Consider the following 18,993-nt stretch of genomic DNA (forward strand, 5'->3'; position numbering starts at 1 on the left):
AGAGAATGTTTTCAGGAACAATCTTGCACTTCACTGAATCTCCAAATGATTTTATAATTCTCATGTTCTATCAGAGGTATTGCAGATGTATTATTTGCATTAGAAGGCACTAAAAGTGATGCACAATTTACTGGTTTTGCTGATATTTTTTGATTACTCCTCTCTCAGTGTACTAGACACTTGTGCCATGGAACAGCAAATGTTGCCACTTGCCAGTTTTCATTTATTTCTATTGATATGTGCCCCCTCTCCATTTCTGTTAAAGCAGCACAAGCTTTCTTCTTTTGTCTGCAGATGAAAGAAAGCGGAGAAATAAAGAAATTTAACTCTCTTTCCCTAACTCCTGATGGGGTTACTCATGGAATGTTACTTGTTTCCCTTACTATTTCACAAGCGTGCAGAAATAACTTTCTGGTAAGGTCTTAATATTTTGGGCCTAACCTTTTATAAAACAGTTCAAACTAAATGTGAGTAATACACTTTTTTTCTGGATTTTTTTTTTTCCTTTTAAAATAAAACACAATGCTATTTCCAAAAACATGTACTTGGTAACGGAACAAACATTTTGTCTAACGTTCTGTTAAAATAGTTATTCTGAAGCAGACACCTGCTAAGGAGAATTTCACCCCAAACCATTAAGCTCCATCTGAATTAAATAGGGTGTCACACTGGGAAGTGGCAACCATCACGGAACGTGATCCCACAAGTCCATTCCACACCTTGCTCACTGAAGCAGTTTCACCTACAATTTACTAATACATAGATCACATTAAGTTACTGATCTCATCCTTCAGATGTAACTCTTCATCACTTACAAGTTTACTTCAAACTTGCATTTAAGTATTATCTAGTGAAAATCATATTAGCTGGACAGTCTTCTCATTATTTTCAAAAGTGAGCATTCTGACAGGGTATTTCAGAAATTCTTACCATCCTCCGTCCTTGGCTGCTGAGGGAACATGTAATTGGTAAGCACTGTTTTCTGTGTGTCAGGGTCAGCTTCTTTTTGAAGAGGGATAAGTGGTTTAGACTAGGAAGCAAATGAAAGAAGAATATGTTGTGAGAATATATATAAAAAAGTAAATATGATCTACATATCACAGAGCATGCCTGTCCTATTACTTTGAAGACTACTCTGCCTTGTATTAAACTGTTTCTTCTCTGAATAATTTTCACAAAATGAAGTTACTAACATATCTGTCTTTGACTGATGACTGGCTTTGACTGAGAACTGAAACTCAGTAATAGCTTTAAGAGAAAAGCAAACACTGGATATTCAGAAAATAAACCAGTTTCTTGCTAGGACTTATTACTATCCCAAAGCAGGTTACGTGGAATACACACATTATTTGGCCATTTAAAGCTGCAAACAGTCATATAAAGAGAAAAAGGTTGTATTGACACCAGATTGAATATCCCTCACCCCTTACAAAAAAGGGCAGGGGATTCTTAAAATTACTATATTAGTAAAGGTGCTTTCATTATACTACATCTGAGGCTAGTGGATTTCTGGCAGCCCTGTACACCTTAATGCCATTCAGGAAATCAGCATAGTACAGAGGGCTTCGATACACTTCAAAAATACAAGCCAGAAGCACATGAGCTGCTGCTTAATAGCTTGAAACTTGGACAGTCAGAGTTCAAAGGTGTGGCAAGAAACCTAGCTCAAAAAAAGGCATGCTAAGTTTCCCCAATGGTATAGCTGTGGAAGAGCTACAAATTCAAGTACTAGCTTATTAAGGATTAACTCTCCTGTGTAAATAAGCCTGAATTAAGAAAAACAAAAACAAAATAAAAACACCCCAGCATCTGTTAAATTGCATTTCCTAACAGCATAGAACTTTGCTAGAAGTATAAAAGTCTCCAAAGACTGGTAGGCTCAGTGTTGCTTATTTCAGGAGAACAGACATAGTAATGTCAAGGAGGTATTGATGTATATACACAGTATCAGGTCTCATTATTTAACAGATGGCTCTGTACTCGTCAATTCCATTAGGAATGAAGTCAACAATCGACTATTTTTAGTTCTAAAAAAGTTCACCTGGTTGTCTGATAGCCACATAGCAGTGAGCTGTTGCAGTTTTGTAAAGGTAAATGGCAAATTCTTCAGTCTGTAAATTACAACAAGAATTTATGTAAGTACATTTATCAATACTGTTAAGAAACAATCCTGCATTAGCCTGTAAAAATGTTTAAAAAGGACATTTACAGATATAGTTAAATTAATAACTATTGACGTTGAAAGGCAACAGCATTTAATTTAGATTCAAAGCTCTACCTGGAATTAAAAAAAAGAAGAAAAAACCCCAAACAAACAAAAAACGGCATTTCTGCCCAAGAAATTTTTTTTAGCAAGCTGCTTAAAAAAAGAGTGATAATGTAACTTGAATTTAACTCAGTTCAATGACTTGAATTCAATTTTGAAGACAATTAACCTGAATTAATTAATCTGAATCCTCAACATTTTATCTTTCAACATACATGCATGCCAGTTAAGAAGAAAGTGCTACACCTGAAAATTTTTTTTTTCCAAGATACATGTGTGGGAAAGGGGCTGCCCCGCATAACAGAAGCTCTGGCATTAATGGATAAGTCAAGCTACAGATGGAGTACAGAGAAGCTGGACTGGCAGAACAGGAGGAATAAATCAGACTTATCTCTCCCAATATATTTCAATTCTACCAATTGGCAATTCCCAAAAGAGAAATGTTTTGTCTGTTTTTAATGACCAGCTCTAATAAAACACAAGTCTCTTTTTGCCCCTTCCCCACCACACTCAAGTGTTTTACACTATACTGTAATACTGTTTTGTGTCCTCCTTATGCAATACAGGAAGCTATTAACTTTTAAGTAAGAATCAAAAGTTTTATGAAAATAACCAAATTAACTCCCCAGAAAAATATATGCTAACAATCGTGAATGTATTGAAGCTGAGCTTCAATGCGCGTGCCATGCGCCACGTCATTAAAATAAATACAGCTTAATACAATGGAACTGCAAGATCCAGAATACAACAGTAATACATTAAATACATGCATCTCAGTCAGCTAGTATGCTGTGCATGAGATAAGGAAAGATACCATAATATATTCATAGCAATACTTCTACATTATTACTGCATTTTTTACAACTTCTACTTGAATAAATGCATTCACAAACCTATTGTCACTCAGATTGATGACTTTTAATTTCTGCATATCACCCATTTCTTCAGGGAGAAATTCAAGCTTATTAGAATGCAGAAACAACACTGTTACATGCTTCCAGTTTCCAATCTGAAAAAAAAAACAAAACAAAAACCCGAAGAATTAATCATCTTAACAACTCTAAATATGCAAATTTTTACTGTTTTAAATCAATTGGTATTACAGCTATTTTCGCCTGTAGAGTATAATTAGATTTATTCTTACATATTAAACCTTCTTTTAGTTTCAATACGTTAGCAACAAATTTCTAATTCCTGCTTAAGAAAATTCAGAATTTCATTATTTGAAAACTTGTATATTTGTATACATCCCCCTTTAAAAACATATGAGAAGAAAATCTACTCAAGAATTATTAACTTATTATCCAAAAGTTGTACAGACTATATATTTTAAAATACATTAAAAAATTCATTTTACAGTTTTGTAATTAAATACATACCTCTGATGGCAGCTGTGTTAAAAAGTTATGATCTGCAGCAAATGTCCTTATATTAGAGAGCTGCCCAATAGAGGAAGGCAATGTTTCAATCTCATTGAAACTACAGTCCAGTTCTTCTACTGATATTAACCTTAAAAAAAAAAAAATTACTCCTCTATACAGGTTAATTCATCCAACATTAATTGAATACTTTAAGTTTAAATGAAGTTAATACCACTATTAATTACAAATTATTCATTAATCTCAAATTTAATTAAAAATAAAACTCTGAAACCCAAGGGAATTCAAATCCAAGAAAAATCCTTTACTAATTGCCTAAAATGTGTTTTGGTGGTTTTTTTCTTTGTTGGTTGATTGTGGGTCTTTTGGTGTTGTTGGTTTTGGTTTGGTGGTTTTTTGGGTTTTTTTGGTTTGTTTTTTTTTAAATCTCCTTTACACTGTCCTCAGAGGAGAGCATCCAGTGAAAACAGGGGGATCAGCAACATCAAACATTTGTGTACTTATTGAAAATGTGACAGCGCAAGGCACTGAAAACATTGAGAATGGGACAGATCATAGCCAAACAGGAGTTGAGTGCAGTTTCTGAACAAGAAAAGAATTTCAAGAGTTAGAGACAGTGAACCTAAAAATCTAGCAGTGAAGTAGTATTTTGTAAATTCTGACAACAAAAAATAACCTGCATTAATTATAATAGGAGAAAAGAAATTGGAACAGCTACCTTTCATTTGTATAGCACTTAATTCTGAACCAATTATTTTTGCCATCATTTGCAAGTTTTAATTTAAATTGCTGAATACCAAATTACACATTAAAAAAAACTGCTGATGAACACGTGAAAATTCTCCTTACAGTAGAAAAGAGATAAATGTGTGTGTTCAGATTCACTCTTTACGAGTTTTTTTGATAGTGGTTCAATCATTTGCAATATTTACCACAGCCACAGCTATGTTACTGCCAAAAACCCATTTCAGGCAGCTGAGTGCCTTTTTAAACATCTTGTTTTCTTTCACATTCAATTTTTCTTTTATAGATTGGTGGCTGCATTAGTAAGTGAGGAACATATGTCTTTTGATATTAAATAATACATAAAGAACATACATGTTGCAAACTAGAAGTAAGATACAAAAACACTTGCTTTCAAATTTATTAAGGCATTAACATGTAGAAGAAATAAAATCAAGTAGGTGTAAAAACATTCAAAATAGGAGCCATTGTTACAGAAAAGTGTGCAGAAAGGCAATTCAACCTTTTATTCAGGTGAAATACCTACCCTCCTATGGAGTCTGGCAAATAAATTAACTGGTTTTCATCAATTTTAAGTGTTGTTACCTTCTTCAGGGAACCTGTATTAAAATGAGCAAGTAAATAAAAAAGGACATTTGAGTTCATTAAGTTTAGTTTTAATTCTAAATTAAGGGGGAAAAAAAAAAACCTATGGACAAGCAACCACATCTTCTGTACACCTGTATTCCCTAGCGTGCCTGTAGTGCTATATACCTAACAAAATAAGCAGACGAGCTTACAGAACTCGTTTGCCAGCTTACCGCGTACCAGCCATGGTGGGGGAGAGGGGTGGGGACAGGACAGGGGGAAGTGGGAGAGAAAAAAAAATTATTATTTTTACCACTCTGTTACAGTCAACAGTTTCTCATCCATTCACAAACTACTGTATAAAGTCACGAATGCTCCAAAACAAATATAAATTTTATTATTCAGCTATGCATTACGGCTTTATCCAAAACTGGCACTTCTAATCAATTGAAACTTAGATCTAAAATGCCATTTGGCTATTTTTAAGTGTTCTGTGTCTAAACTATAAGCTTTTAAGAACACGAATTAACTGAAAATACAAACCAATAGACTCTGGCAGTTGCTGAAGTGAATTACTGGATAACAGTAGGTCTTGTAGGCTTTCACAACCTGAAATACCTTCTTCAACTACTTCAATGTTGTTTTTAGAAACATCCAAGTAGGTCAGTTGTTTCAAAGTGCCTATGAACTAAAACCAAGAGAAAATAACGTGTTCTAGAAAGTGCAAGTTCAAACCAAAAAATCCAGCAGATTTGACAACAGTCTCTCAAGTGTAATGCCAGAGGAAAAGAGAAAACCTATTCATAATGCTGGAACACAATTTCATGCAAAATATCCAAGCTTTATAATGACATAATTTGTGCAGATATGCACAGTTGATGTTTTTCAACATACACAGACACACCACATTAATTCTGCAGGTCTCTAAGTCAGTCTGCTGCAAATTCAATGGTTTGATCAGTGACTGTGAATCAAGTAACTGAAGCTTTAGACCAGACTTCTGACAGAGACAGATAACATAAGGACATCATTAGGCTCCAGTAAAGTCTTTTAATGCTTATTTTTGCATTTTGTATAAAACCGCATCCTACTTTAGCTAAAAACAACAAAAATGAATCCCCAATAGTACTAAACTGAAGAAACAAGCCATAATATAAGCTTGTATTACCTTTCCACATGAACCAAGAATAAGCTTGAAGATTTGTGCATGCTACTCTACTAAAATCTTCACAGGGAAGATGCAGTCACTTTCACAAACACAGTTTTACTTTTAATGTAAAGTAGAAATGATTAATACATCCACTCAACTCTTCAAGGAAGAATTAGCTGAAGTGAGGAAAGACAATTGAGAAGACTATTGATCAGGCAAGAAAGCCTTGCGTCAGAAGACAGCTAGTGATTTTAAGTCTGAAAACAGACCAGCTGCTTCCCAAATTTCAAGTACTCATGCACTAGTTTTACTACAGCATAAGCACAGGTTCACAAGTACTGCAATAACAGGTCAGCCTGGACCTCATGTAATTCTGAGAGATGTCAGGAACTCGGACAAAGTCAAGAGAACATTTTCTCAGGAACTGCCTATGCTCCCTGTATACACGGCACCTGAACAGGCATTGCTTGCTTTATAGCTGTGACCAGTAAAAACACACACAAGATATTTATCCTCTAAATTCCTGCTTGCTGTCTAACACAAAATAATCCCTTTCTGGAAGGACCAGTCAACACTAAATTTGATCCAGGATTCGATCTAGGATTTTCACCCCTTTTCTGAATCGGAACATAACTTTTAGATGAGAGGTATGTAAGTATCAATGAAAGAAAAGCTGTGTACCCAGCTCTCATGATCAATGACAATTTCTAAGTGGACTAGTTAAGCATTTAAGTGGCATTTAGCCTTTTGGCTTTAAGTAACATTAAAATTACACAGCAACTTTAACATATAAGATTGCTGACAAGGCAAAGACCACTGTAAATTAAAATACCGTATGTTTAAAACAGTCAAAGAACTTACCCCTGGAATAAGTGTTAGTCTATTACCATCCATCCAAAATTCCTTTAACCCACTCAGTTGTTCAAGTACTTCAGGCTGTAAAGGGAAGCCGTTTTTTAAAAACTTCATTCAAAAAATAGTGAAAGGCAAAAACAACTCCAGTGATTCATCTATTCCATCTTTAAGTAACATCTTATTATAGCTGTTATATACACTTTTTTCACTGGGTCATCAAAGAAAACCCAGATAATTCACTTTCTGAACTGTCAACATATACTAGATAAACAAAAATGTTTTAAGAACTTGATCACTGCACTAAATAATCCTTACAGAAAGTGTGGGTCTTTTTTTACAGAAAGTATTTTTTTTTTAACTGGAGCACACAATAAATTAATGTTATGTGTATAATTTGCTCGTTCATGGAGGAGGTCTAAAAACCCTTAAATTCCATCAACTCAGAAGACCTGTTTTTCAAAAAGCACAATGATTTTGTGACTTTGGGGAAAAGGGAAACAAATTTTAATTTTCTAGCAACAAAGGGTGCATCTGCATGATAGAAGCAAGCCACTCCATCCATAAAGAGAAGTGTAGGATTGTGCTCCCATTACAACTTGTTGTTGGAAGTATCTTATGTATCAGGGAAAGACCACTTCTTGGTAAACATCCATGTTGCATATGCTTTCCTATTTAAACTTCCCTCCCAAGAAAGTAACACAAAACAGGTGCTACTGCACCTTACAATTACAACCAAGTTCAGTTAAATGCAGAATTCATTTTTGTTATACTGTAAATATACAAAGTTCCTGCATAAATTGCGGTCCTGACTCCCAATAATTCATTTTCTAAAAGAAAATCTTAACTGAAGACTACCTTTCAGGCAGATCTTTATCCAAAAAGCGGTTTCAAATCTTTTTGTGCTTTTACCAAAAGATCTTAATGAAGTAAGTTACCAGTAGTTTACTCTTGTAGCTAAAAGGCTGGGAGAGATAAACCAGAACCAATCAGCCAAAAATATACCCAAACAGGTAATTTTGCAGCCTATACTTATCTCCTTGCTGTTATGGCTTAACATGGGCCTGGGTACATTAGTTGAAGGCTCCCACAAGAATATCTACCCCATAATGAGAATATGGCAGTAATGGTAATGGCTAGAAGTGTAATAATACTAATGAACAATTCCTTAAATGCACTTCCCTATCTGCCAAACCATAAAACTAGCCAAGTGTTCAGCTCTGTGCTCTGCATGTGGCACACAAAGGCTTGACTTCATTACACGGCAGGTCAGTATGTTCCACTATACTTCTATTTCAGTTTCTTTATCCAGGAAATTAATTGTAGAAGCAGAGAGATGTTAAGTGATTGTAATACAAGATGTAGCTGTCTGTGAGACTATGAACAGGAAACAAGTCGATCCATGCTGAAGGAAAAATCTGAGCACCTCGACTGTAAATACTGTTTTGAACAATATTCGAACTTAAAATTATTAGTTTCCCTTGGATCTAAATAGTTTGTAGAGAGTAACAAGAAGCAGATTATGCAGAGATTATGCAGAACTTGCAACATTAAAGACACGATAACCAGTGTTTAGAATTTATTATAAGCCAAACGATTATAACTCAAACAAGTATTACCATTAATTTTTTACAAATACAGTAACCACACTATACCACAGAGTGTTATTTTCAAAGTGAGGAAAAACACATTCATATTCATCAGAATATGCACATAATTTTTATAACAGGCTCCATAAAGTAATATAAGGTATACATAATATTTGCTCAGTAGCAGAACTCTTAAGTTGATGTTTACATTTTCATATTGATAAAATGGATTAAAGGATAAAGAGATTTATAAAAGATACAAAGCTCTGTTTCTAAGGCAAAACTCACCACTTCTGTGAATTCATTACTTCCTAAGTCCAGTCTTTCCAGCTGAGTCAGTCTGGACATGGTTCTGTACAGGAAGGGGATTAATAAGGAATCAGATTTAAGAAAACATCAGTTACATCCAATTTTCCTGTATTCATACAAATGTATTATTTTAATCAGTATTAACTAATGATACTGTTCTGTATCCAGACTGATATCTAAATAAGGTCAAATTTTCACACACTGTTCAACCAGGCACATATTAATGATTGTGCCAACTGCTGACTATCACACAAAGAATACACTGCAACTCATCTACAGATTAGCTAACAAAAACTTTACCAAAAAAAACCCAACCCCAAAAACACTTTACAAAAACTAAAGACCACCAGAGTAATCTTTATGATAAAGAGTAATTCAGTGAAGTTACTCTTCTTTTGAGCGCTTCAGCTTTTCACCTACAGTCACAGTAAGTCTCAGCAGCCAAGGCTGGTTAACTACACGTTTTCCTCTGCCTAATGATCAGCTAAACCAGCAAAGATCGCTGTTGAATCACAGTAACCAACAGCACCTTTCTCCCTCTCCAGGCTGCTGACGAAGTTGCTTCCATATGATATGGTCTGGAATCCTAATTCTTTCTCTAGTCCTACAACAAATCAGATTACTAAATTGGATTTTGTGACACATAAATACTCTTTAAGCTAATTTATGGCAAAGATTAAATCAATGACTGAAATAAAGTAAAATCCAGTATTTCAAGCTCTGTTTTAGCAAAAATTTGGCTCCATTTAAGTTTACTTTGGGGACCCCACAGAGATTATCTACCACTGCACATGATGGGCTACATAATCGGTACTCCAGTCAACTACAGTACTACCTAGAAATATTTACAAAGGGCCTGTGAATCCCTCATATGACATTATTCTCTGTATTTATTTAATAATAGATTTCCATAGAACAATTAATAATATCTAAAACTTTCAAATACAAACTATGTATACACACTAAAATTCTGGGAAAACGAAATATAATAGCTTCTAAATGGTAGAGTCTTTTATATTATCAGAATATATGTATGAACACTAACACCTTTAAAAAACAACTGCATGAGCACAAGATGCTCTATGCAGCTATTCAAAGCTTCAGTTGTTCTTCAAGTACACCAAGTATTACAGTTGTTCTGATTATGCAGTTCAAAAATTACATTCTATTGAAAAATGTCTTATTTATTGAAAGTAAGTTAATGTGGTTATTAATATTATTCATGAAATACTCTCCAAAAAGGATTACACTCAACATTTGTCTATAGATTTGATTTTCACTACATTATAGTAATTATGCTGGGGACAAACTAGGAATTTAGCATAAGTAGGTAAGGACATGATCAAGACAAAAGCAGAAGCCATTTTTTGCACTGCACACGTGGTATACGCAGGCTTTAGGGGAAAGGCTTTAACTCACATTCCCACTGTCTCAAAGAAGAAAAAGAAAAAAATACATGAAAAGGCTACTTCCAGAAGAATCTGAGAATCGTTTTCCCTCATTTGTTGAGGCTAATGAACAGGAGGATTATCAGTAAACCAACTGCTAAGATTAATTTTCCAATTCTAACAAATTATCTAAATCCCTCTGAAATACTGTGTAAGCTGAATTTCTCAAAGCTTTATGAGACCATGCTAATACCAATTTTAGTGCCATATGTTGCCAACAAGTTTGCCCCAATGCATCTAGCAGAAGCACACTAAAGACTCACTTAATGGATCTAGCATAACCTTCTGCAGCTTTCCAAAACTTCATGGGCAACACCATGTTGTACTTTTACTGATGGCTTTAATTTAAAAAGGTTTTAGATTTCTTCTGTTTCCAAGCTATGTTAGCTAGACTGTGGGCTTCTAGAGAGAGCAAGCAGTCCAAAACTCCACTAAACTTCAGCCTCAAAAAGTAGATTAAGGGAGATCACAGCTATGTGGGATTGAATTTGATACATTAGTTTCACTAAATGATTATTTGAAAAAAAAAAAAAAGGCTTATTTTAACATTTTTATAATCCTTTCATTTCAACAGTGCCTAATTTTTATTTGAACTGAATTTTCAGCTTAGAAATAACTACAGATTTTAAAAGTGAAGGAAAAAAACCCAGGTAATACCAGAAATATGAATTAATTTTGATGAGGCTGAATTGAAACAAAGCTGGACAGACTTTTTTTGCTGTGGCTTGAGATGAATGGAATTTTTTCTTTCAGTTCAACATGAACTCTTCTCTTCTTATTTTAACGGTTTGGTGAAAATACACAGTCACACACACACACACACACACACAAATCTATCTCCCAGACCAACACACTCCAAGGTCTGAGTGACTTTTTTTTCCTTCCTCCTGTACATCAGTCAACTCTGAGGCCAAACCGTTTACACAGCTCACACCAGATTCACAGAATCCAAGCAATAAAGCTCCTCTCCTCCCCGCTGCCAAATTACACTAGATACACAAATTCCACTCCAGTCCAACCCAAGATCTAGGTGCTCCCTTCCCATCCTGCCACTGCTACATCCTTAATGGCTCTAAGGCAACCCAAAGTTGCCATTCTTGCCTTAATCTTCAGTCTTACTAAAAATAAAATAAAATAACAATACTGTTAGAGTTTTTCATCAAGGGTCCTGGTCTTACCACTTGGAACCAGAGCAAATACCTGCAAATCTCTCTCAAGTATCTGCAAAATTAATGTTATGTAACACTGACAGTATAACAAAGTAACTTCACTGATCTGGGCCCTTTTTTTTCCTTGTCAAAACATCTGTAAGCTGTCGAACACATCCAATCAACTGTAAAACATACACAAATGTGTTTGCAAGACCAGGGCCTCAGTTATTTTCCTCCCCTTCCCCACTGCCTGCCTAATCTATAGCCCTTTCAGCTATTCAATGACTAATACCTCTTTGCTCTTCTGTACTGTTTGTAGAGCGACTATGCCTTCAGACAAAATGCAAACAAAGCTTCCAATAATGTTAAAATAACAGGAAAATTCAATGCTAAAGGAAGAGGAACACAGGACTGGAAACAAAAATCTACTAGATCACCAAGCTATACCTTTTTCTGTCTTTGCTATGGCGCTACACAACCTGTTCCATAAACTGAAAAATCTGTTTCATAATTCATATTATTGAACTTGCTGTCAAATCAATCCAACACTAAGGGATCAAGTAGTCTAAATTAGGCCTCAGATTCTGATGTTGTAAATAGTCAGCTTCCCTAAGGTTAATGCTACAGCTTACTTCAGATAGCATACAATTCAAGAGGTGTGTGAGAGAGCAAGATTGCGCTCTGAATCATCGTGATTACACTCTCAAATAACTTGCTTCTTTCTAAAAAGTGTACTGTTTTTATTGACAATTAGGCAACAGACAGAAACTTAAAAAAAAAAACAAAACCAAAAAACCTTTTTTTTGTTTCCATTGGACCATTTTCCCAACTTTCAGCTACCTATCAGATAAATGCCTCTAAAACAGCCTCTGTGTATTTTTGCTTTCCTTTCAGTAGAAATATTTTCACTGAGCTGGTTTGCATTACCATACTACCAGTTTTGCAGTCTCTGACTACGGATAAGTTCCAAGCAAAATGATGCATTTGGCACAAAGCAAGGTTGATTTAGTGTGTTGGCATTAATTACCCATTTTGATTAGCAGTCTTTCAAGTGCGTCACGCTTTAGTGTTACAAATTATGTGCATGTTTAACTCTGCAAGAGGGCTAACTGATTTTGTAGAAATTTATCTGAATACATTTCTCATCACAAATACAAAAGAATTCACTGGAATTATGAAAATATTGAAAAGGTAAGAGTGACAGGGAAACAAGAAAAGGTAGTTGTATTCTATAGCAAAAGTATTAGCATGTACTGCTACTTCTTATTAGCTTCAAAAAAACCCCATTGGATTTTTGACACTGTTTAAAGCTGTATAGTATGTTCCTTTCAAAACAGATACTCCGGTTTGGAAAACTGTGGAAGTTCAAATTTCACATCAGCTTCTGTTCTAATGTAATCATTAAAGCCAGGCCACGGACGCCTTTGTTGACCAGGTCAACTGCTGCACAGTTGTATTATCCTAAAAGGCAGATTCACCTCTTAAATACTATAGACACCACAATGAATATTTCTCCCCCGTGTATATCATACATAAACAATGTATATTACCAGTGCCTCACTGTAGCAAAAGGTATATTAATGTGTTTAAAAAAAAAGAAAAAAAAAGAGTAGTCTTAATAGCTTTAATCTCCCTTAACTGAACAACAGGAGTACCAGAACAGAATAATAAAGGTGGCAGCTCAGCATGTACTGTAGATCATTATGGAGGTGCTGCAGAGGACATCTTTATGACAGCTGCTGTTTAGTTTTCCAGCAAAGATGAAACCCTGAAAACACTGAAGTCAACAAAAAAATTCCCAGCAACTTCAACAGAAGTTGTGTTTGGCTTAAATACAGTACAGCATTTGTTTAAATGTCTCTTATCACTACAAGAGAACTCTGTAAACTACTCTTTTTAAAATATCGCATGTAATTTATGTTATTAGTGTTAATTATGACAATTAAGGTCAGAGTAATTTTATAAACAAAATCTGTATTAGCTGTAAGTTTTAATTGTAGCTACTTTTTCCTCAGTCAAGAGTAACTTAATTTACAGAGCTACTACCCCAAATTACATGTCCTCTAATTTTTTTCTACTGAAAACTACTGATAGCAGAAAGAGCAAAGGAGAATAGAAAGTATTTATATGACAAGGCTTCACATTTGGAAGATTTAAATTCACACTTCCTGATGCCATACATTTCATTCCAGATATGAGTTCTGGCATCTTTATACAACAGACACCAGTGTACAGCATCCAGGCACACAAAAAGGGAATTTGAACAGGACATACCCCTTGGTCATGTCTTAGGCATATAATTAGCTACAGTCACTAAGAAAATTGGCTGTTGTACTTGAAAGGCTGGCAATTCACACTTCAGCCTGCTGCACACAAGTCTCCGCTAGCATATGAGCTGGACAGAGTGAATATTCAACTGTTAGCTCCTCCTCTTCTCCACCAAAACATCTGACATCCACCAAAACCAGTACGTCTCTTTACCAGATTCTGTCGCCAGAGGAGGACCCCTTTTACAGTACACCACAACATATTCAGGACTCTACAGCTGGTTATTCACACCCCACCTTTGGGATCTCTATTTCTCTCTTCACCAACCTTTCATACCTCTGCTAACCCACTTAGACCTCCAGGGTCCAAGTCAGAAAATTCAGAGCACTGCTCTAGCTCACAGAAACAGCACGAACTGCAACACCATTACCCTGGGCTTGTTTGATGAAATGAGTGAGAATTGCAAGGCTGGGTTTAGAAAGATGCTAGATTTTAAGAGAGAGGTACAACTGGATTTACTGTTAAAACAAATGCTGTAAGAATTTCCAGAACTATTTTACTATTACATAAAACAGGTCTGAGGAACACGGTGCCATTACGTTAAACAAGCCTGTTGCACTGTAGAAAAGCTATGGCTTAACAGAATCCATGCAACACAGTAACAAGTTGTTACTTACCTCAGCCCTGAAGTATGTGAAATTAAAAGAAAGCATTCAAGTCATGGGAATCACATTGCCTCAGTCACTCTGAGCAAGCACCTCAAACTCCACATTTGATTTAGAGCTAATGATCTTAACTACCAATGCCTAAGTCTCAGACACTCAGCCATCAGGAACCACACCCAGACAGGCTTCTGGGTAGCCGTACAATACTGCGTGCAAGAAGCATCAGACATCTCAGAATGATCATCCCGAGGTGCCCACATGCTGACTTAAAAGCTCAACAGGTGGATCAGACGTCCACAGAGCTGGACAGGGACAGAAAAAATAAAAATAAAAAAATCTCTGAATAGGCAAATCGCTAAATAGGCAGACCAGTCACTCTGAAGGGAGATAAAATTTCAGCAGTAGGAAGGGAAAGTTCCTTGTGAGAACTTAGTCCAGTTACTTAGCTATACATCTTAAGCTGTGATATACTTCTCAATATGCACTACATTATTAGTATAACTACAGACAAAATGCTCCAAAGTCGCTTAAATAAATGTCATCCATACTTACTTTGGCAATATTTTTAACTGGTTTTCTCTAAGTTCCAGTATCTGCAGTTTTGTTAATCTGTAACAGAAAGGCATAATAAATTATCACAATATACTCTATTCCATGACAAAAGCAATTTCTGAGCTTATTTATATTGCTGAATTTAAAAAAAAAAAATCTACAAATTTGAAATATTCTTTCTGTAAGAATACAAATACGTTTTCTGCAAAAATCTGCATGCTATCTTAAATTCACTTACTCATAGGGGTTTGCTTTGGTAAAGCAGCAAACAAACTAGATCTTGCCTGCTCTTCTGCACCTGTTTGAACATATTTGTTTTCTTTCATCCCAAAGATTTTAAAGCACTTCATTGGATTCATTAGGGTACATGTTATCATCATATATGGAAGTACACAGGAAGTTACAGAAGAAAGGTAGGATCAGTCCACACAAGTTAATATGCTGAATTTCTAATACTGGCAACGTATCAAACCATTTCATAAAGAAAGCCTCATCAGAGGAACACCTGTGGTCTTCCACATGGTAAAAACAACCTTTAAATTCATCTTGGATTTCCTTCCACATTCTCTGTCTAGTCAGCTTCTTAATCCATTTTGATATTTCTGTTAGGCAGTTTGACCTTTCTTTCAGGAAATCCTTGGTTGCAAGATAAATAACCTCTAAATCCCCAAATTAACTGCTTGGCCAAGATAAGGTCAAAGCAGTCTTGACATTCAAGCAAGGTACCGCCCCCAGTGGAATTTTCTGCATCAGGACAGCAGTGACAAGACTATCTCTTTGTTAAATGAAATGCAGAAACTGAGTTTGGTTCAAATACAGACAGGATTGTAAAGACAAGAGTTCTACATATGACCCACTAACAGCCCTCATACAACACAAAATAGGGCATTAAGCTCCCTGACTCAAAAAGGAGTTTAGTGAACAGACCAGAGTTTCCTGAAGGTGCTTAACTGAGTATGCTGTAAGGACAAAAACCTTGATTTTGATTAAGTAGTAAGAACTATACTTAAAGTAAAAATAGAAAGCTGAAAACAGTATTTATTTTTCCTCTAGACATCTGCTCACTTCTGGATGAATTTGAAAGCAGCAATATGCTGTGCCTACAAATAACCTAAGAATAGAACAGTCACCTTGAAACAGAGCAGAGGTCAAGCAGTACTTGCCATCTGGTTAGCAACTGCTGGAGGGGAACCTCCTCCCCCCAACTTCTCAAAGAAAAACCAACACTCTAACCGTGCTGAAAGAATACCCTAATAAAAATCCAGTTCATGGTAATATCACTGCTGTCAATCTAGGACATAACTGGAAAGGGCTTCCTAGCCTTTTTACCCTACCTGCATCCTAAGTTACCAATCTGTGACAAAACAGACTTGTTTGTTTAAGCATGCTCAGATTTGAATGGTTGTTTTGGGCTTGGACTTCGGAACCCGAGACCAACCAAACACTGCATTAGGCACCAGCTGGGGTTTTGCTTTGATGACAGGGAAAATTGAGACACAGTTTGCAGTTTTTCTTCACAGCACATGTATGCAGTCAAATTTCTCAGTTGAATGCAGTAGAAGCAAACCGCCATTCATATGCTAAACTATATATATATAGGTATATACACACATATACATGCACACCCACACATTGCTGACTTTAGCCAGAACTGACTGTACTACACTTCTAATAGGCTAATTCTGTGAACTTGAAGACTGCTTTTGGTGATAGAATGGTTCATAACTTTGTGACTTTGTTTCACGTTCTACTCTTTCTTCAGCTAACCCTAAGAAATTGGATACACAAACATTGAATTTCTTATGTGTAGAGCTACACAGAGGCTACCAGGGAAACATTTTCAACCTCTCCTGGCTGGGAGATACAGGCTGTGTCTAAATTAGTAATTTTCTTGCAGTAACTAATGAGAAATACTGGACTGAAGCAGTTGTCACTTCTTCCGTTATGACTAGAAGGGTTAATTCAAGTTTAATGTAATAATACACATCAAATACTCAGCCTAGCTGCTCTTTAAATTGCTGGTATAAAGACCCATGCTATGCATCTGAACTGCTATAATGGAACTGAAAAACTGGGGTTTAATGTGGAAAAAGAAATACAGGCAGAGAACTAGTGCACTTATACTAAAGGAAAAACAGAAGTCATAGTGGCAGAATGTAAATTTCCTATGCCATTCTGTCACAAAGATTTATCATACGGAAATAGTTCATTTCTCAACTTGAAAAACCCATAACCACAGAAATATTTACACATCACAAACACAAAGGTGTAACAAAGCATTATTGAACTTTAAGTATACCTGATGTAAGGGTCTCAACAAAATTATTGTTGCAGTATTGTTATTTAATGTAGCCAACTTAGCCTGCTTTTAAAATGTAGCTAAACTTTTAAATAAAAACTCTCTACATGAACATATTGCCAGGATAAGATCAAGATTCTTCCTAAATCTGATTTCTTTAACTATACAATCTGTAGAAAGTGTAAAAAAAAATATACAGCAGGTATACTTAGAAACTTGCTGTTCAACAGCAGTCATTCTCTGGAAAGTTAAAAAATATTTCATACAGAGATGTTCTTTATTTTTCACCTCCTTTGCAGTTTTGCTAATGCAGATTTTTTTTTTAAATTGTAAGTAAAATATAAAGGCAAGAGGACTGAAATATATGTATCCTATAGCAGGTTGCATTTGCAAAAGTTTCAGCAAAATTACATATATGTAACTAAATTAAGTCCCCAATTTGATTATCACTGTACATTTATGTAAAAAATTATCCCCAAGTAGATACTACTAAAAATATCTACTACTGCAAATACTACTGGCAAATTGTTGAGAAAGAAGATTAAAAGTAAATTCATTGCAATGGCAAAAAACCTCTGGAAGCAATACCCCATTATAGACAACACTCAGAGTTTTTAGAATGACACTGAAGATAAACTCCTTGCTGATCTTAAACACCCATCAGTAACTAATGTTTCCCTTTTAAAGCTCTGTCTCAAAATTAGCATGCAGTGAGCTTCGAGTTTAGAATGCTCTGCTTATATATTTGTATATTTAAATGTAAATATACATGATGTATTTAGATACAACAGATATGCTTTTCTTGGGTAAGCATAAGCAATTCTAGATTTCTGTGCACTGGCATAAAGGCTAACTCTGGGATCCATGCCAATATTAATGCATTCAAATTAGAATTTCAGAGTGGAGGAAAATAAAAAACATATTATCACCTCAATGTTCCAAAGGAACTGGCACATTTTAATCGGAAGTCTGGTGATTTTTAGTAAGTCTAACATGCTGGACTGGTACAACACCACTGAAGACAGCAAGTATGTAACACTCATAAAGAAGGGGAAAAAAGATTGGATAATCCTGACCTTAATAGTATGCAAAGCTTTAGCACAGATTTTGAAAGTGAGAATACAGCATGGAGGTAAATGTAATAATATGCTGCATAGATATACTAAAAGTAGTTTGCATTACACGAAGCTTTCTTCCTTAAGCATCAGGCTGAATGTTACTGACAGAGGTGCTCAAAGACCCATTTTGGGACTATCCTGTTCAGTATTTTTTAACTGCAATCTTAAAAGGATAGGAAAAATGTTTAAGTTGGCTGATCAAGAAAAATCAAGAAGGGACAAGATGCCACAGCACCAAGTCAAGTACTCATGATTTCCCTGTAGAGTCATCAGCCATTTCTAAGTGAGCTGTCCAGTGCATTAGTCGGTCATACACTAGGCAGCTGCAAAAAGGGCTAGGGGAACTTTAGAGCATAACCACAGACGTTTCCAAGAGAAACAAGAAGATAGTCATGACACTGTACAAGCCATGAAAATATCTCAATTTGAATTCTAAATATAGCTATATATGTCATCAATCTCTGTCAAAAAGAGGATGATGAATTCAAACTGAAACTTGTTCCAAGATACACTAATATAACCAGGCACAAACGAAAACCTGCCATACCAGTGGGAAACAGAACTTTGTTTAGTCTAACAAACTAAAAGAGGGATATGAGAACACTATAAAAACAGCAGGTGAGTGAATAGGGGACA

General features: G+C 35.5%; 1 protein-coding gene across 4 annotated transcripts in view; it reads right to left on the reverse strand.

The window, feature by feature from the left end:
* Positions 1–18,993, reverse strand: part of ERBB2IP (erbb2 interacting protein) — a 126,271-nt gene that overhangs the window by 27,590 nt on the left and 79,688 nt on the right. For all 4 annotated transcript variants that reach the window (XM_010580515.1, XM_010580514.1, XM_010580513.1 and 1 more), the window contains exons 7-15: positions 14,941–14,997; positions 8,836–8,899; positions 6,968–7,042; positions 5,500–5,644; positions 4,916–4,988; positions 3,646–3,775; positions 3,160–3,275; positions 2,042–2,111; positions 931–1,030 (exon numbers count right to left, since the gene is read on the reverse strand). In XM_010580515.1, coding sequence (XP_010578817.1) covers positions 931–1,030; positions 2,042–2,111; positions 3,160–3,275; positions 3,646–3,775; positions 4,916–4,988; positions 5,500–5,644; positions 6,968–7,042; positions 8,836–8,899; positions 14,941–14,997 — 830 coding nt within the window. The remainder of the gene's footprint in view (positions 1–930; positions 1,031–2,041; positions 2,112–3,159; positions 3,276–3,645; positions 3,776–4,915; positions 4,989–5,499; positions 5,645–6,967; positions 7,043–8,835; positions 8,900–14,940; positions 14,998–18,993) is intronic.

The sequence above is a fragment of the Haliaeetus leucocephalus genome, unplaced genomic scaffold (genome assembly GCF_000737465.1).
Source record: "Haliaeetus leucocephalus isolate CR32 unplaced genomic scaffold, Haliaeetus_leucocephalus-4.0 Scaffold722, whole genome shotgun sequence".
In the NCBI taxonomy this organism is placed as follows: domain Eukaryota; kingdom Metazoa; phylum Chordata; class Aves; order Accipitriformes; family Accipitridae; genus Haliaeetus; species Haliaeetus leucocephalus.